General features: G+C 37.5%; 2 protein-coding genes across 11 annotated transcripts in view; one reads left to right on the top strand and one right to left on the bottom strand.

The window, feature by feature from the left end:
- fam13a (family with sequence similarity 13 member A) overlaps positions 1–9,855 on the top strand; it is a 50,348-nt gene extending 40,493 nt beyond the window's left edge. For 4 of the 10 annotated variants that reach the window (XM_058770326.1, XM_058770312.1, XM_058770334.1 and 1 more), the window contains 11 exons: positions 1,826–1,891; positions 3,136–3,352; positions 3,438–3,579; positions 3,790–3,871; positions 4,092–4,297; positions 4,376–4,459; positions 4,565–4,660; positions 6,674–6,757; positions 7,201–7,397; positions 8,299–8,400; positions 8,539–9,855. In XM_058770326.1, the coding sequence (XP_058626309.1) occupies positions 1,826–1,891; positions 3,136–3,352; positions 3,438–3,579; positions 3,790–3,871; positions 4,092–4,297; positions 4,376–4,459; positions 4,565–4,660; positions 6,674–6,757; positions 7,201–7,397; positions 8,299–8,400; positions 8,539–8,662 (1,400 nt within the window). In that variant the 3' untranslated portion in view covers positions 8,663–9,855. The remainder of the gene's footprint in view (positions 1–1,825; positions 1,892–3,135; positions 3,353–3,437; positions 3,580–3,789; positions 3,872–4,091; positions 4,298–4,375; positions 4,460–4,564; positions 4,661–6,673; positions 6,758–7,200; positions 7,398–8,298; positions 8,401–8,538) is intronic. The other 6 variants (XM_058770319.1, XM_058770358.1, XM_058770342.1 and 3 more) reach the window with 6 other exon arrangements.
- Positions 9,856–9,920: 65 nt separating this feature from the next.
- herc3 (HECT and RLD domain containing E3 ubiquitin protein ligase 3) overlaps positions 9,921–20,410 on the bottom strand; it is a 31,485-nt gene continuing 20,995 nt past the window's right edge. Inside the window, 7 exon segments of the mRNA XM_058770402.1 lie at positions 9,921–12,006; positions 13,376–13,478; positions 13,565–13,637; positions 13,639–13,746; positions 15,070–15,152; positions 17,093–17,156; positions 19,434–19,600. Coding sequence (XP_058626385.1) covers positions 11,798–12,006; positions 13,376–13,478; positions 13,565–13,637; positions 13,639–13,746; positions 15,070–15,152; positions 17,093–17,156; positions 19,434–19,600 — 807 coding nt within the window. The 3' untranslated portion in view covers positions 9,921–11,797.

The following is a 20,410-nucleotide window of genomic DNA, read 5'->3' on the forward strand; positions in this document are numbered from 1 at the left end:
TTTATCTTTACAAGTGGAGGGCCTTATAGTCATAGCAACTGAGACGTGAAACAGGAGGAGGTTTAAATCCAGGCGTCTGGGAGCTGTTGCTATGTGCAAGTCACGTCTCAGCCTTTAAAAGTTGTCATGGCTATGTACAATAGTCTCCCTTCCTGTTTCCTCTTCGGTTCGTGCAGCATGTGCCAGTTGTAGACTTGCACAAACATGCGCAAACACACCCCTTTTCACCATGACCTTGGAATATTTGTAGTGTACGGGCTCAGTGTTTAAGGAGGTCTGGCACGGATACACCCAAGACCGTGAATGGCACATAGCATGTGGAGCAGCCCTGCTGAGAGGGTTGCCATGTTGATTCACAATTACCCTTTACTTTAATGTAGTGCTTAATATTGTGGTCACAGCCTTGGCAGAGTCTCTGTACTGTAGCATGGACTTGTTCTATGGCACCCTCTACTGAGAGCTTTACTCAGCTGCGTACATAATGACATATCTCGCTTGACACTTACACTAAGATGGTCAAAACATCGCCCTGTGGCTTTGCAAGGTCTTCACAGAAACATTCCTGGGAGTGCGATGTGAGATATTTCTTCTAGGCACTGTTCTGCTGCCTTGTGTTTAGAAATGGTTTTGAAGGGTTTTTCCCCAATGCATTTTAGTTTGGCATATGTATTGTGTAAATACTAGTGAATAAAATAGAATTCAGAATTTTTAATCATTTTAAGGCCGTTCAGTGTGCTTGTTGCAAAGTTATACACAGATCTTTGCAATAAAGTTTGGTATGCTATGCAATCACATGATAACATGATGAGTTTTAGTGCGCTTTACAAATAAATAAACTGCTTCATTTTGGGGCGCATTTTTCTAGTTTTTATGTTGCATATCCTAGCGATTTAGTTTGTTATGCTAAACAGAATGACTTAAAACGAACACGATGAAAAAGGAACAATATTTATTTTGAAAAGTGCTATACAAATCAGTAATTTGAATAGCTTTGCGCAAATACTAGCAATTATGTTTGTTGTGCTTAATGGAACAACTTACAGATAACATGATGAAAAAGATAGCTTTGGGACAATATTTATTGTGAAAAGCGCTTTCGAATAAATAAATTGACTCATTTTGGGGGCAGTCAAAGTGCCATAGTGCAATTTTTACCTAGTTATATGCCACAAATCACAGAAATTTAGTTAGTTAAGCTTACACAAACAAAAGATAATTTTAGAACAGCATTTTGAGGAGAGCTAAACAAATCAGTAATTTGAATAGTTTTCTGCACTTAACCTGGTTATATTTGACAAATCCTAGCAATTATGTTTGTTATGCTGCTTAATCACAGATATCACGATGAAATATATCAGCTTTATGTGTGGTAGAAAGCTTTAAAGCAAAGGCTGTGTGCATGTTCTACAATTCTACAAATTGTAGCAGTTAAGTTTATTATGCAAAGTGGAACAAAATCACAGATGAAAAGTGTAAATGATTATACAAGCTAAAATGTTTTTGGAAGCATATGGTTGCTTAAAAGGAGCTCACGCGACTGTAAAATACAGTTGCACTAAAAGCAAACTGTTGCTCCAGCTCATGGGAGTGGTCAAATGAGCGTTCAGGACGGTATGTAATGTTGAGCTGCCAGACCTTTGTCCCAGTGCGGCCGGTGCCAAAGCATATTGCGGTGGCCCACTGTGGTGCCAAGAGGCAACGGTTTTCCCATGTTTGTCAGCTGTGATTTCCACAATCTTATATCTCACTCCCTGCATTTTTGCCTGAGTAAAACCTTTTCCTTGGGCTGTTATCTCAATTGCCTCTCTTTCCTTTTGTCTTTCAGATTCTCACTTCTTTAGTGGCTCTTTCCTTGACTTTAAAAGCCTTTTAAAATCAAGTCACAATGAGGGTAAGAGCTGATATCTGCTTTTGTTAACAACTTGATATCCCTGCGCCCCATCTCTCACCAGTGACCTTTAAACGCTGCATGGAAATCCCATAAAACACCTCAAACTGGCATGTACCCTCCTAGCATCTAACAACCTGCAGCTTTTGAGGATAGGCACAGTAATATGTGCCTTTATTTGTGTCTGCAATGGCCTACTGAGACTTTTTGTGAGTCTTTTAGTGAAAGGCCACCTTGTGCTTGGATGTATTATGCCGGCTCAACAAAATGGCTCCAAATGCGCCATTAGGGAGAAGTCCACCTGACCCATTAGCTTCTCAAGCATGACTGTAACAAGCACATGACACGGTACAAAAAGTGCAAAGAAGCTGTGGGAATTCAAGCTCTACCAGATTGTTGCACAGCATTTTGGAAAGCATGTTGAGCTGTTGTGTTTGAGTGAGTGTGCATGGATTGAAATGATGGTATTGCTTTGACTGCAAAGCTCCGTTCTTCTCTTTAAAAAATGGAAAAAAATCTAGTGTATTTTCTCATCAAGTCCCATAAACTATTGACGTGCAATGTAATGTTCTTTTAGAACTCAGTTGGTACATCAATAAAAAAAAAGTTGTTATAGTAGGCACAAACACTTTGTTTTATTGTTTGTTCTAATGAACGTCGCCTTGTGCAGACACTCTGAAGGTTTTACTTGCACTTCAGCGCTGTAAATACACCGATATCAACTTTATAACAACAGATAAGATGGAGTTTGATCCATCATGCATGCCAGTTCCACAGGTCACTTTGCAGTCAGCGTTTATCGCAACATTCTTCTGGATGCATCATTAAATTGTCCTGACCTTTCTTTACGGTCACGGCATCTGCATAATAAATAAACAAAACACTCCGCTATTACAGCAATGTTTGAGTAATAAACTGTAGTGTACGAAACTTAATCTTCAGAACACGTTGTCACAGTTTCATTTAATAGTCTACAATGAAAAGTAAACGTGTACTTCTTGGCTATAACAGTCGACCTCAAGGATGCCAGAAATAGCATTAAGGTCAATAGAGTATCAGCCTAGTTAAAATTTTATATATACCAAAACATTTGGCTATATCAACAAAGACTAAATCTACCTTGTGGATGTCTTGTTGCCAGTTCTTCCCTGTTTGGTTTGCTACTTACTGGGTGACTTGCTAAAATCCAGACACGCTGCTGTGTTATTTTCCTCCATATTAACGCATGCATGTTTGTGTGTTGACAGAACCAGTCCCGGCCTACTCGTCGTGGCAAAGGGAGAGTATGGACCGCGAAGAAGCTCGTCTGTCACCTCACGCTGGTGGGAAGTTGATTCGCCAGCTCCTGGAGGAGGACAGCGACCCAATGGTCTCGCCACGGTTCTACGCTTATGGAGACGGCCAGCAGTATCTGGATGACACTGAGGTTCCTCCATCTCCACCCAATGCCCACTCCTTTGTCAGGTAAAACAACAAACTCTTCTGAGGTCTGGAAGATTAAATACAGTATGTTTTTTATAGGGTGATATTAATGATGTTCTCCATTCAGTAGGCGAAGAAGTTCATCATTAGGCTCCTGCGACGATGACCGGGAAGAGCTCACTTCAGCCCAGCTTTCAAAGCGGATCCATGTACTCAAGAAGAAGATCAGGAGGTTTGAGGAGAAGTTTGAGGAGGAGCGTAAATACAGGGTGAGCAATATAGATGCATCTGATTGCATGACCAACTTTCTAAACAATCTACAATGACTGCACTGATAAACGAATCCCATTATAATCAATGAAGCAGTCTACTCTTAAAAACATTTTCTGTATACTATATATGCACCGATGCAAAAGATCAATGCAAAATGTATTTAGCTGGATTTGCTTCAGATACTGAGTTTAGTGTTTTCTCTACAGCCTTCACACAGCGACAAAGCCGCCAATCCAGAGGTTCTGCGGTGGATGAATGAGCTGGCCAAGATGCGCAAAGATTTAAAAGGTATGAATGAAATTCCTCTTGCAAGAGCGCCGGTTACCGTTACGAAAGTAACGCTAATCCAACCTTCATAATATTTTGTTCGAACAAAATGTCTCTGGTGTAATTTCTCCCTAACCTTTGTGGGTTGGGCCTACCAGGAAAACGACCCCTGATCTAATCTGCTCAGCTCATGGCTTGCAAAGTTCTTATAAACAAGTGGCTCCATGTTCTGGCTTCACAGATCACAAGTTGCTAAAGTCAGAAGAGGATTTGACGCCCATCCCCCGCCAGCGCAGCAACACTCTTCCCAAGAGCTTCGGATCTCAGCTGGAGAAGAAACCCACTGAGACCAAAGCCCCCAAACCCCCTGTGGAGAGCACGCTAGAGGCAGTTATGAACAAACTGCAGGAGAAACGCAAGGACGCTGGCCGACCTGAAGACATTAAGGTGCGATTTCAAAGATTTTTGTTCTCCATTTGACAAATGCATGAATCTTTAAAATGTCATCCTTTTGTTCTTCTTTAGGACATGACCCGTGAGCAGATAGGAGCAGAAAAAGTGGCCCTTCAGAAAGCTCTATTATATTACGAGAGCATCCATGGCAGACCAGTGAGTATGCAATTCTTCAAAAAAGTGCAATAAGTTCACCTTCTGAAGGTTAAGAACTTAAGTCGAGGTTGATTTTAATGTCTCTCTTTCTGTCATCCTTTCTAGATCACCAAGAACGAGAGGCAGGTCATGAAGCCTCTATACGATCGGTACCGACTCATCAAACAGATCCTCTGCAGAGCGTCTGCCATTCCAGTCATTGTAAGTTCTGTTTTTCAAACACTTTTTCTTGCTTTCCCTCTTCATTGTATCCTTGTGTCCCATTTCAGTTTCCCCATTTACTGGAGAAATTGTTCAAGTAGGAGTTCATATACAGCAGGAGTGTCCAATCCTGCTTCTGGAGGGCCACTATCCTTCAGAGTTTAGCTCCAATCTTAAATCAAACACACCTGAACCAGCCAGGTCTTCAGGATTACGTGTTTTAGGATAGTTTGGAGCCAAACTCTGCAGGACACCGGCCCTCAAGGAGCAGAACTGAACACCCCTGGTTTACAGTTTCAATTCCTGTGTTCCAAAACCTAGTGAGATACATGCGCTTCCAATGTTGAAGGCTGTTGCAAAAGATTATTATGCAGCTTTACTATCCTGCCTTCTAAGATGGATCATTTTGGCCATATTTAAGCCAGCATGAATTCACCTTCACAGAAAATTAACCATGGTTATTATAGTTAAACCATGGTAACCACAAATTAACCATAGTTTTGCTACTCTAACCATAGTTTAACCATGGTATTTGTAGTAGAACTGTTGAGTATACAAATAGTAATCTACACTACAAAAAAAAACATGGTTACTACACTTTTACTATAGTAAAACCATGGTTAGTTTTTGAAGGGGCAAGATGGCTGACTAAGCTAGATAAATTTAATTCAGTATTATAAAGTATTAATAAAAAATAAATTGGTTCTTTTACCTAATACTTGTGCATACTGTGTATATTCATTCTTATTTGAGTGTGGTCAGCTTAGCAACATGCTAACATGGCCTATTGAGTTTGCTGCATAGCCTATGTAGAGTGTTCCAGATTGGTCACTTCCATGACAGAGTTGCTGCTCATGTAGGCAGTTGACAGCAAGGCAGCTCACTAAGTTTTGGAAAAAAGCTAATACTTATCCGAGCCACGTTAGCAGACATGCATAAGCTAGTGTTATAGTATTAAAGGCTAGCTAGCTGCCATTTCTGCTTTATTCTTGAACTAAACCGTATGGATAAATCTCCACAGTATTAGTAGAGGAAATAGCATTAGCAGTAGCACAATATAAGCATTTAGCTGCAGTATTGATGCGGTGGCAGTGCTGGGGCTTGTTAGCGTCGATAAGCCTGTCTTTAGCGAGAGCTCAAGAGTAGCTCACTGAGGTCATATCCTGTAGCTGGATATTTGCAACAGTATTCCTTATAATTCCTAAGTCTCTTACACTTAGCATTAAACAGCCATCCTGGTCATATTCCCACACCGCTGATAGTGTGTTTTCCCTCTGCTTAATACAGTATGATATGTATGTGAAATACAACAACAAAAAATATCCCAAGTGCATGCAAATATTATACTGGTATGTTCCGGATTATGTAACACAAAATGGATATTACCATTATATAATACTTTAAAGCCTGATTATATTTGGTGGAACTTCTGTGTGCACTCATAAATTGTATTTTAGCTGTAGCTTCTCCATGTTTTAGTAAATGAGATGCTGCTCCAGGTAAATGTTTGATTAGCATCAGTTTGGGTTCTCAGTTTGGCAGACCCATATGCCCAAAAACAATGGTTCCCAACCCTGGTCCTGGAGAACCCCCAACACGGCACATTTGTGCATTTCAGATAAAAGGAACATCAAAAAACTTGCAATGTTGGAGGGTCTCCAGGACCAGGATTTGGAAACACTGCCTTAAAACATAGGTCTTCAATAGTTCTGGAGATCCACTATCCAGTCTAGTTCCAACCTTCTCCAACACACCTGCTTGGTCATCAAGTCATTCTGAAAACCTTGATTAACTTGTTCAGGTGTGTTTGATTAGGGCTGAAGCTAAAACTTGTAGAACAGGGTCTCCAGGAGCAGGGTTGAAGACCTCTGCCTTAAAATTATTTCTTGAAGTGCCACCTTCAGATTTCATGGTTTATGTAACATAAACCTTATAGTCCATTAGTGAGTCCTGCCCTGAGTGGGCTGATGTGTAGTTTACCGGGTTGTAATGTCACTATTAACACCACCACAGGGCTCGCCTTCCAGCAAGCGCAGAGGCCCCCTGCTGCAGCCCATTATCGAGGGTGTACCAGCCCTATTCTTCAGCGACACCAAGGTGAAGAGCTATTACTGCTCAACCAACCAGTGATTCGGCTGACCCACCTCCTTCCCCACCACTAGTTTCCTCATTAACCTAATCATGAATCAGTAACTGCATGGGAGTGCTGTGAGATTCGACTCCTGCTGATTCCATTGCCTTTTGATCACACCTCTATTGGGTTTTGTATTAAAGAAAAACTCGAATCGGTAACTCGTGTAAGGCAGTTCACTAAATGCTCCAGTTAGAATGAATATAATTTACTGCACTGCTGGAGCACTGATGCTTTTCATTTGTACTAACTCTTATCCTGACAGAAGCTTGATGCACAATGATTACTAAATGTCAATGAGATTTGCCTTCTAAATCAATGTTACGCTTGATACTGCTCAGTCATGCTAGTGTAAACTCTCAAAGTTAAGCTGTAGTTGAGCTAACCAGCACCATCTGCTCTTTTCCAGGAGGAGGAGGACGGCTCGGACGATGACAACGACACCAGGACACAGTTCACGGTCATGGTTAAGCCGGAACTGAGCATGCTGGGACTTCTCGACCAGCTGGATGAGGACACAGATGGTTTCATCTCGCCTGTTGATGAACTCTCGCCCTCCAAGAACACCACTGACATGAGATTGTCCAATCTGCATGCTGCTACCATGTAAGTATAACCCATGTCTTAGGGCACTGACACACAAGATAATGCTTGAACAGAGTGTTTTGAGGATGTGCAAAAAGTCTGAATATTTGCAAATAATATTATAAGCAAATATTTGCATTGCATTATTGCATTATGTTACTTGTGGGATGTTTTTCGCAACACTCGCATGAATAAAAGCATTGTTTTTTTCTGATACAACTGGACGTGTCAATAAGTTCTTTGCTGATTGGCTTGCGCAACAATGCATCGTGCAAATTTCCCGCTCGAGTTGAAATTTTTCAACTTGTGCAGAAGACGCGGTTGAGGCGAATATCACGTGTTCGCGGAAATTGTGTTGCCCAATTTGCGTCTTTGCTTCGACTTCGTATGTAATCTACTCGTGCAGATAATTCAATTCGCTTTTAGTGTACACACCATAATGACCAGGTCTCTTTCAAAAAAGTGACTAACCTGGGCTGTTCCCCAAAAGCATTGTAAACCCAAGTAGATCGTAGAGACCATTGGTGCCAATGGATTCTACAATCCATTTATGCTTAAGATTACTTTTTTGGAAACGCAGTCCTGGTAAAATAAATGTGTAAATTGTTCTCAACTTTTGGATGTGCGATGTAGCATCACTTTTCCTAACGCTTTAAAATAAAATAATTTGGGATGTTCTCTGACCTACAATTCTAGTGTGTAAGCAGCCCCACAGACCTTTCGCTTTTCTTGTGTTCATTATCCATCTTTTGTGGAGCTACAAGGCCGAATATATAATAGGCTAAAAGTAATTTGTACGTTTAAAAAAAGCGAAATTTTCAGTATTATGTACCAACTATTGAAACCTCAAATGATTGCATTGTTGCTGTGGTGGGTTGAAAGAATCCTAAAACTTTCCACTCCTTCCTAACCAAACACACAGGCAGGAACTTGTGGAGCAACTCCAGGAAGCCCGTGAAGAAAAGAAAAGAATCCGCAAAAACCTCCGTGATTTTGAGGATCAGTTCTTCAAACAGAACGGCAGGTAACGAAAACTTCCTCAATACACATTTTCATGTGCATGTTTGTTCTTACAATTGTACATTTTCTTAAGCTTGAATCGGTCTCTACAGAGAGAAACGAAGTCTTATTACTGAATGCTCTACTTTTGTTGTTCCCATAGAAACGTGCAAAAGGAAGATCGCTCACCCTTGGCTGGAGAATACAATGAATACAAGCACATTAAAGCCAAGCTACGGCTGTTGGAAGTGCTCATCAGTAAAAGAGACTCCTCGAAGTTCATCTAGTGCTCAGCTGGGATTTACTCTACTAGCCAAACAAGGACCAGCCACTGCTATCCAAAGCAATATAGTGTGTACAAAGACATGTTCCTCTGTTATTGACTCATTACAGGCACATATGGCTTTGAAGGACACCAAGACTTGCCTGGTTCACCAGATGTACAGTGCTGTTTGTTCCACTATACAGCAAAAGGACTTGTGTTCTGCTTTGGACTTACGATTATTATTATTTTTATTTTTTTGCGTCTGCTATGAGACCGTGGATTTCAGAATACAATTAGATTACTTGTGAATCTCTGATCTTAATTCCCTTTGAAGCCCGGAAGAATGTTTCTGTTATATTTGGTGTTGTATTATACGACAGTTCGTTTCGATTTTTAGCTTTTTTCTATATTAATATCGCTGTAATATAGAAACAACTGTGTTTTCGCAATCAGACATAAGCTTTGAAGAACATTGAGATAATGCGTCTTAAATCATCGGTGTATATACTTCGAGATGAGGAGAGTATATCAATATAGGAACGTTTCGTATTTGATGATTTGGAGAAGGTAACCGATTTGTGGAAGGAAAGCTCTCTGTATATTCTTTTTCGTTATTTACTGGTGCCATAATTCTTTTTTTTTGAACATTAATGCTTCTGAGAAAATGTATTATTTGTATATGTTCATCGTTAATCACATTTCTTTCTCCCCCCACTAAGACCATTGACTAAGCTAGAGTTTACTTTACAAAAGAAAAGAAAAAAAGCAAATGAACAACCGTAAGAAAAAAGAAATCTGTTGCCATTTTCTAATGGTGTAGAAACGCACAAAGGTACTATAACTCAGCTTTCATTGTTATTTTTGTAGTGTTTTTTTGTACTCCAGTGTCTATCTAGTCATCAAATGAAACTCGCTGTTTAACAGTGATGTGGGTGGATTGAATCCCCTCAAAAGCGTCTCTATTGTTAGCGCGCAATAGAAAGCAAAACTGTGGGGCCTCACTGAGCGTTTGCGCCTCAAATGCAGATACAAACAGAGTGAGCACATCACCCCCTTCTCTTATTCTCCAGATTGGAAAATTGTAGTGTGACCTTTGTTTTTACGGAACGTGACAAGGCTGATGGATAAAGATGAATACTGTGTGTACATTTTAGTACATGATTGTATTTGTATTTTGTATATATTATATAAAAAAAACAAACTATTTTTTCTGAATATACTGGTGTTGGGTATTCATTTCAATGTCATTTAGTGAAAGAAAATGGCATGAAGTTTGATAATACTGAGGTGAAATAATTTTATTGTTCTGGAAAAAAATAGATAAAACAATATATTCCATTTGAAAGCTATAAAAGTAAATATACTTTACTAAAATAATAATGCATCAGTAGCCACTAAGAAGCCCTTGTTTGTATACATTGACAGAAAGGAATAAGTTGGATAGAAACACTTCTTTATATGACCTTCCATCAAGTACAAACAAATACATCTCATGCAGCTAGATGCAAAACACCACAGGCCACAGCAAACACCTCACCGTGGTCCTGACAGTCCTCTATCATCCACCATATCTTAAAACCACAAAGGTAAGTCACTCTGATCCATTTCCAATAACAACCCAATATTAATGCTCCACTCAGAAAGAAAATGAGAGTAGAAAACAAATCCCCTTTACAGCATATGACCTTCCTGTGAAACGACAGGAGGGATTAAATTGAAAGCGGCAATGGATTGACCGGAAGAAAAACACAGCTGTTAGAATATTCACATTTGTTGGATTAAAGCATAATTAAAATCCCATAACTAGTACACGTACATCAACCAGTAGTTATTGCTGGATTTGTTCCTCAATGAAACCTCAACCGATGTCACTTTAAGATAAATATCAGATTTTTTACCCAATAGTCAATTAAAATATTTTTTAAAAGCAGCTTCGGCGTTCAACCTGGACATGGCATGCTCATGCATGCCAATCATTAATAAGAGACATTTTTATGCTAATGGCTTGCTACTGTACACAAAAGGAAAACCAGTGGAATGGATTAAGGAGGTGCGAAAATGCATAATGTCCTATATGAGCATGGACTGAATTGGTGAAGCTCAGAAACAAAGATTATTTGTCAAGGTAAACCCTTTAATGTATTGCAGGAGTGTCCAATCCTATTCCTGGAGGGCCACTGTCTTGCAGAGTTTAGCACCAACACTAATTAAACACACCTGAACCAAATGTAATCAAGGTTTTTTTTTTTTTTAGATTACGTGAATCTTCCAGGCAGGTGTGTTGGGACAAATTGGAGCTAAACTTTGCAGGACATTGGCCCTCCAGGATCAGGATTAGACATCCCAAAAGTATTGGGCCTGAAACTGTCTGTTCGGTGTACTGTGCTAATTGGGCTGTTTTACCTCTACCGACTTTATCCCGGACGAGCCCCCAATTTGTAGGGTTGCAATGGCTCTTTCTGAATGGGATTAACCACTCATCTATGGTCAATAATGAACATTTAGTGGGCGTTTCATATGCTTTAACAAGTAAATTTGTTTACTTCCTTCCAGAAATTCAAACTGGCAAAATGACTGCAGTGTCCAAGCTTGCTCATGGAGAAGAGTTGAGTTTCAATCCAACCAGTTCCAACACACTTGCCTGGAAGTTTCTAGTCGATCCAAAGATTTGATTAGTTGGTTCAGGTGTGTTAAATTAGGGTTGGAGCTAAACACTGCAGGACAGTGGCCCTTCAGGAACAGGTTTGGACACCCTAGCAAAATAACGTGGTCTAGACAAGTGCAACCTATCGGTTTTAAAATCTGATTCAAAAACAATTACATATACAAAATTAATTTATTTTGCCAACAGCTCAATCCTAATCTTATAATTTATGCGTGCCATTTAAAAAATATAATTTTTTATAACCAAAAAGCAAACAAACAAACAAACAAAAAACAAAACAAAACCAAAAAAACCTGTGCACATCTCAAGATTCAACCAAACAAGCAAGTCAGAGTCTGTCTGTAAAAATAAGAAAATAATAGATTTACTCATATGAGACTCAGGATGTGCTCGTCTGTGGTAAAATAAATGCGAGAGCAGCATTCGTTTCCATTTCTCCACAGGTTTAAAGTGCAGTGTCAGCATACAGAAAGCCACCTCTGTAGATCCCGCTCAGACCAGACTGAAGCCCTCGTACTGCTCCACGGCTTGCGTGAGCCGGTGCCGCAGGGTCTCTTTGGTCTGGTAGCAGGGCATGTCCAGCATGTTATAGCAGGTATGGGCCACAGGAAGGTAGTGCTCTTCCGCAGCAGTGGACTGAATGACGATGCGTAGACTGGTCATGCCGTGGATGGGGATGCGGTCACTGCCAGTCAAAAACACTGCGGGAAGACAAAAGCACTTATTTGGTCAGTGTTGTAAAGGCGCAGTTGCATTAGCAAAAAAAAAGGTCCATAGTCCAATAGTGTAATTATAGTCCAATAGTCCAATTATGTGCAAAGCACCACTCACACAGAAGTCACAGCATATCAGGGTTGCCAAGTCAGAACTGGCTTTTACACTGTTGCCACAGATTGTTTTTCAGTCTGCGGGTTAAAGCGATCTCCACTCTCCAGGACTTGATTTAGACAGAGGCTCCATGGGAAAAACGTGATTGGGCTTGTTTTAAACAACAATTGGGCTGGTTTTGTTTTGCAGACCTGGCAACCCTGCAGCATATCAAAGCAAGTAGCATTCTGTGAAAAACTTGGTGTTCTGATATGGGGAATGTTTCTCCCTTATGTGAAATTCACGATTGTGTGAATTCCTTTTAAAATGATTTTTACAATGAGCAATGGTAAACATGACAGCACATTAAGTTATGTATTTATCATTTTACATGAACAGTCATTTTATTTTTTGATAGCCCTATAAAAATTACCAACAAATACAAATACTTTTTTACAACGACAGATACTTTTTTTTTTTTTCTTCATATGCTGACAAAACCAAGGTTATTATCGATAACTGAAACAAAAACTATTAATAAAATAAAATATATATTTTATATACAAATACATAAAAAAACTGAAAAATGTTGCCTTAGCAACCAACTGAAATACATTTAAGCTGAAGCACTAAAATTACTGGAAAGTAATAAAAACTAAACTGAACCAAAATTTAAAAAAATAAATATATAGTGTTATATAAAAACTAATACAAATGACAAACATAAAATTGTTAAAAATATAAAGATAAAATTAAAAATATTAATAAAACTGTAAAAGAATATAAATAATATTAAAACAATATTGGACAAAACCTTACTGACCAATAAATGAAGCTCTAGGGTCACATGTCCCAAGCCTCTATTTTATAGTCAAAAGCAACAGCAGATGCTAATGCATCAAAATCTATTTTGACAGACAAAATCAAATTTAGAAAAATGTTGTTTAGAAGACCCTTAGCAAACTCTTCTACACGGCTTGTTTTATGGTTGTTCGTAAACTTTAAGCAGTGTTTGGATTTCTTCATACTCTCTCCTCTGCAGTATATGGAGGATGGCAAACCAGAGGTGCACAATATATAGTTCTGGTGTACATGACCTTTCATTTTCATTCCGCAAAATAAATGAATGAATAGGTTTGTGTTTTGCTTTGCATTTTCATTTCACTTTTGGTTTGAACAGGTCTTTACACTAGCTATATATTCAGACAGTTTTATATAATATATACAATAGTACCAACCATTACAACGTTGACTCTCACTTACATAAAAACTGTTTCTTTTTCTCCAAGGGAAACTCATGAAACACCTCCCAAAACATCTTAACTGTTGGGTGGGATGCAGAGAACTCGCCCTTGTAGGAGGCATTCTGGGAGAAAAAAGAAGAGATGCAACACAGGGCATTAACGTTATGTCTTAAGATAGTGAAGCACAACTGTATGAAACGTATCCCACCTTCTCCATCTCCTCCCAGTTGTAGTTGTTGTTGCCCACCACCATGGCCATGAGCTCAGAGGGCTGAAAGAGAGAGAATCTCCCCACCACAGACCTTCAGGAAACCGCTGGAGAAGGCCGAATACTGCTCCTGTACGGCATCACTGAATACATACTGTAAATATGCTTGAACAAACTCCTTCCTGAGAGACAAAGACACAAAAAGACACATTAAAATGCTATATATACTGTATGCATCTAGAGTTTTTGGCATCTGTGACTTCTTATGACAATCACATTTTAAAATATTAAAATTAAATTTAAATATTTTATCACAAAATAATATATATATATATATATATATATATATATATATATATATATATATATATATATATATATATATGGTAGTATCTGTTGTATTGCCTTTGTGCTGATTATAGTTTTTTTTTTTTAAATCATGGTATTACAGTGATTTGATAAAGATAATGAATGTTACATCATTATAATTCCCATTAGATTAATAAAAAAGCAGTTAAAAATACTGTACAAATAGTAAGAATCTAATGTAATTACAGAAAGAAATGAAATTACTAAAACTAAATTTGAACGCATTGCTGAATTGTCTTAAAAATATTTTTTTGTGGGCCTAAAAATAGGCTTCATTTTTCAATAGGCTTCATTTCTATTGATTTTGTTGCATCTAGAACAGGACATATCTGGTTAGGACATTGTGTTAGTTGCTCAGAAGAGCTTACCTATTATTAGTTAATATTATCAATGATTGTACTGTGCATGCCACTGAAAGGGAATGTTGAACTATGTTAGCTAGTCAACAGTTTGTAAAATCTCCCCTTTAGGATCAATAAAGCATATCAAATGAGTGTAATCCAGTGCACATATTCACATGCACTCGTGCACCAGACCAAGTGAATTAAGACTGATAATCTGAGCTGGGCTATAATCTCTTCAAGAGGTCATATATCAGCATCAGGTCTGCTGAAGAATGTGATCTGTGTGTGTGTGTGTGTGTGTGTGTGTGTGTGTGTGTGTGGAACGGGCCTTGATCGGAGCTCGAGATGACTGGCCCTCTGCCTAATCTTGCTGTCAGACAGCAGGGCACACACACACACACACACACGCAAATAAAACGCATGCATATTTAAAAAAAAATACCACAACAAATACCATTTTCTTAAACCATTTTCCTTTCCATACAATCTCCATTTAATGTTTTCCCTGAAATATAACCTTGAATGCATTAACAATTCTTCATACATCACAAATGTACATGCATTTACATGTTTTTTTTTTTTTTTGTCTGGATTTGTGTTTTGGATTGTTTGGATTTGTGTGCCGTCCCATCTGTTCCTGCAGCTTCTGAAACCTTTCAATTTTGTCCCCACTGACACGACACGCGCACACGACACACACACACACTCACAGACACTGAAATATGGAGCACAGGCAGGAACAGCATGACCTCTTTCAGACCTTTATTTAAAGAGACACACACACACACACACCTGTTTGTCTTGTCCACAGCGATGGTCTTCCCGCCCTGTACCAGCTCTTTAACCTCCGTGATCCCGTAATACTCTCTCGTGATCTGTGGTCACAGTTGTTACATTTTGTCATTCAGCCTTTTGGCTTGACCAACACAATTTTCCCTTCATCCCAGTAAGTACGTCCACGACACATTCCACAGGGAAAGAATCACCATTCCATATTTGTGCACAAATATCTGATAAACATATTAAAAATTGCAGATTCACATTTTAAACAGGGTTGAGCCATTTATTGAATATTTAAGGTCATTGCACACAGAGTCAAAATTTGCGCACGTTCAAAAAAAAAAAAATACAACCTCACGTTGCGTCAATCACATTTACACACTGCCTCCGAAACTTTCGTCCGTCATAAAAATTTTTGGATCAGGTTCGATTTTCTGCGTTTTCGCATCTGTAGCAAGCATTTTGATAGGAAAGGATGACGAATACGAAAAACCCCGAAAAACACATACGAAAATTTTGTACTCAGTGTGCAAGGACCTTTACGGTATATATGCAAAAATTTTGTTGATGCTATTAAAAGGATAGTTCTTTACTCTCCCTTCACGCTGTTCCAAACCTGTATGAATTTCTTTCTTCAGTTAAAAGCAAAAGAAGATATTTGGAAAATACTTTCAAAATATCTTCTTTTGTGTTCAGCAGAAGAAAGAAATTCACACAGGTTTGGAAAATAATTACATTTGAATTTTTGTGTTAACTATCTCTTTAAATAAAGCAACATTGTGAATATCACAGTAATATTAGAGTGCTATTTGGAATACAAGTTTCATAAAAACTATTTTGGATGGATATATTTTGATAAGTTGTCATTTAAAACTCATTTGTAAAATTCGCGATATATTTGTAACGGCGTTGTTTTAGTATTTTTACATGCTCATATTATTTATTAATATTTTGAATTGGCTTTTTTTTACATTATCAGCGTTCATTTAAATTTTAGTCATTCTGTTTTAGTCAAAATGTGTTTATTTTGCTTTATTTTATTTTATTTCAATTCATTTTAGTACTTCAACGTAAACTTATTTCAGTAATTTACCAAGGCAACATGTCAAATTTTCATTTATTTCTATTTTTTATGCAAGTTGTACATATAATATTTGTAATTTTATTAATTACTTTTTTCTTCAATGACCAAAAATGATTTTTCACAGTTTTAGTTAACAATAAAACACTGATTTGGAAAGTCCTATTAGCTACAAATCAGTTCTAGTTTATATTATGAAATAAAATGTTGTTACTAAAAATAATACATTTTATTAAATTTACATGTTTATTATTATGTGTTGTTATATTGTTACATTAAGATTAAATATCTATAGTTATGTATATATTAATTTAGTTAAAAGTTAATTTTTCATTAATTTTTATTTTAATATAAAATTATAATAAAAATAACAACTTCATTAGCCAGTTCAGAGCTAATATTGCCAAAACTTGGAAAATACTGAGATACACAGTAGTTGTTTTATTTTCATCGCCCTCCCCTAATTCTACATCAAAACATCTGCGGAATGTCGTTCCATCATCCAACAGGAAACACTGATGGGACATATGGCAAATGAGCAAACCGCTCTTCATCTTCAACATTCAAAGCGCACACATCAAATAAACGTCTTGGCAGCATGTGTGCGATATCAAGGACAGCTTCAGTTGAATTTATTTACTAAAGCAGTGACTTTCTTCATAATGGCCCAGTTTCACAGACAAGGCTTAGCTTAAGCCAGGACTAGGCCTTAGTTAAATTAAGGTTTTTAAGCAGCTTCTATAAAAATGCCTTTGAAGAAAACGTTACAGGTGTGCATCTTGAGACACAACAATGGCTCTGACATTTTTTCAGTTGAGACAGCTCAAACATGCATTTTAGTCTGGGACTAGCCTTAAGCCATTATCAGTGATATTCCTCTAATCAGACAAACGCTCTTGACTTGACGTGGCCTAATTTGAGGAGTCGTATTTAGTTTAGTGTCCAGCAACTTACAGCAAAGTTCAGACAGAAGGTCTCCTCCACATCGCCCTCATACTCCAGCAGCTGCTGAAGACTCCTGCAGACAGGTGAACACACATAATGACAAACAATTCGTGAAAATCTGAAGCAGCCCTACGCTTTTAGAAAGTGTTCTTACTTGTCTCTAGAGTCATCGACAGGCATTTAATTGTCTTTTTTCTCCTGTAATCGCAGCTAAGAGCTCACCAGCTGCAGGATATAAAAGCAAACCTCTGGCTTACCCGAGCAGGACAGGGGCTACACATCATCTCCTACTTTTAACAAATGACTCTATAAACCACATTTAAATCATGTTTGCAGAGATTTTTATATAAGCGGCCAGTCAGAAGAAAGATTAAACTGAGCTCTCAAAACAAGGACCAGGACATGTTTATAGCTATAGTTGCTAGTTACATTTAAAAGAAGAACCATGTAAAGGTAACTTCGATGCCCTCTGTATTCTAAAAAAATTAAATAAAAATTGACTATATAAAAACATTGTGAAATAAAAATAAAAAAGCATAAAAAGTGAAATAAAAAATAAAATAAGTGAAATAATATAGTTATTAATTCAGAATTTGTTATACATTTTACAACCCACCTGCATAAAAAAAAAAAAAATGCAACAATAATAATTAAAGACTTAATCTACTTAATAACACCGATTTGAATAGCCCTATTAGCCACAAATCTGTTCTATTTTATATTATAAAACAATATTTTATGACTAAATATACATTTTAGTAATATATTTTATTTCTAAAATAGAATATATTGTTAATAAATATACGTTGTGTATAAATATTGCTGTTTGCTACATACGTACTGTTGCATTGGTGCGTAAATGCTCATTATTGCTCATAATTACTCAATTTCAGAGCTAATATTGTCAAAGCTTGAAAAAAACTGATATAACTGTTTTATTTTAATGGCTATCACTAATTCCAAAACATAAATCACAAAAACCTAATTAAATTAACTTTTAAAATATTCAAATAAACTAATTAACACAGAAAAACTAAAAGCAACAGTCATCAAATAAAAAAAATAATAATAATCCCAAAATGGAAAATAAAAATAAAATAATATATATATATATATATATATATATATATATATATATATATATATATATATATATATATATATATATATATATATATATATATATATATATATATACACACACATACATACATACACACACTGTATACATGTATATATAAAAATAAAAATAAATTAAAGGGACTAATAAAATAAATACATACATATACATATATATATACATATATATATATATATATATATATAAATAGACATAAAACTAAGTTCAGAATTTGAAAGTTAACAACCCAGGTCTGTATTTGTGTACTTGGCATAGGTTGTTTATCTTAAAGTCAAATAAAGTAGAAGCTGAGTATCCTTTTCAATTTGATGTTGCTGTAAATCATTGTATTTGTTCCTGAGCTGCTGATCAGATTAAAACAGTCCACGAATGAATCCAACAATGTGTCAAACACATCTAACTCAGTGGAAACCAATTAATCCCTGATCCTTTTAAACACATTAGCACACAATCTAATCATCCACCACGGGCGGCTGTGCAACATTTACTGATGCTGGTTTTAAGAAAGTTATAATTGCCAGGTCAAGGTCTGCTGATGGCTGCTTTCATAAGATGTCATGACTCAAAAACTATGTGGGGAAAAGCCTTGAAGCCGCAAACATGATTACAGACTTGAACTGGCCATCAACTCTGGGCTGGCTTGTCTGCTTCTGCAAACAATTAGTGGTCTGATGGTGACTCACAAACTCGAGCGGTTCAAAAAGCTTTTTGGGTGGCTTTTAATTAACGTTATATAAAAAACAACCTGTTTATGTAACGCAGTGGCAAAGGACACCGAGCGTAGGGTGAAAAATTAGACAAAACAGTTCCTCTTCATTGGTCTGTGCAGTCCGTTTAGGACTTCGATTTCTCAGTAAAGCCTCAGGGGTCACAGGAAGTCCATCGATTTGGTCTAACGAGGGCTGTGATACAGTGGTCTGCAGCGCATCTGGGGGAGGCCGAGCTGATTTGATTAGCAAGCGATGGTTTTTGGTGGAAAAACAACAACATGTTGCCTACAAGTGCTAAGTGGTACAAGTTTAGATAAACTAGGGCTTAATTTAAACAATCTGGATCCAGCACCTCTGGATCCTATTTTAGATGATCTACCATCTCATATTTTTGGTGAATTAGGGTTTAAATTCTGCTCTGTATTGGCCTACTTCTGTCATTTTGAACAACACTTTTGGATGAACAATGCAAAGTCAAGAAAAGCATCATGCTGCATACCTTCCCTCTGTAGGCGAAAGCTCTTTCAGGTCATCCAGTGTGGGCAAAATGTTCAGAAGCTTCTTGTAGAGCACCAGAGGAAAGTGCAAGTCCACTACAGTGGAGTTATAGATAGCCAAACCACAGATGATCCCAATCAGGTGGAACCAATTGTGCTCCACAAAACACTGCAATGTAAACAAACAGGCATTTTTACATGATGTCGCCAAGATTCCTTTATCTAACAGCCATCTTTCCATTACAACCCTTTAATTATCCAAGAATGTTTGTCTACAAACAGGTCTCTCCAGCAGAGAAAGTAAGTAAGTAGTCTTGTTTTGTACACAGCTGAGGAGTTCTGGAAGTCATCTTGCCATATAGAAATCCATGTTTGCATGAAAACAGCTGAGCTGGCCCAGATATTTCAATATCAGCAGGCCAACAAGATTATCTGTTGATGTTCTCATTCACCTGGCACTAGAGAGTGCTGCAGGGATGATATATTTTTGCTGGGCAAAAAAACTGATACAACTTGATCGCCAAGAAGTCAATGTTTTTTTGAATGGGATTTTGGTTGAAATATGGCCTGTGGTGAACAAGCTCAAGATATTGTCACGTTTTTGTATTCTAAGACATCGAACACATCAGTAATATCCCCTCTAGTGATCTTTAAAAAAAGTGTTACTTGTTTTGAAAAAGTTGCTAACAAGTGGCTAAATAAGTCTATTAGGGCTGCAAAAATATAATTTAAATATGAATCCTGTATGTTCTGCATGTCTCCGTGTGAATGAATGGCGCAGACGTGTGGTTTCCACCTCTGCCTTCTCAATATATGAGTATATGAACACATGAACAGGATCTCTAGAACTGCTCTGAGAGTCACTTCAGGAGCATTTTACCGTTTCTTTTGAGTAAAACTATCATATCATATCCTATCATATACAAACAGAAACCTAAAAGGTCTTAACAGCAACCCGTCAAAATAAATGTTTGGTTTA

This window comes from Onychostoma macrolepis, chromosome 01 (assembly GCF_012432095.1).
Source record: "Onychostoma macrolepis isolate SWU-2019 chromosome 01, ASM1243209v1, whole genome shotgun sequence".
Taxonomy (NCBI): domain Eukaryota; kingdom Metazoa; phylum Chordata; class Actinopteri; order Cypriniformes; family Cyprinidae; genus Onychostoma; species Onychostoma macrolepis.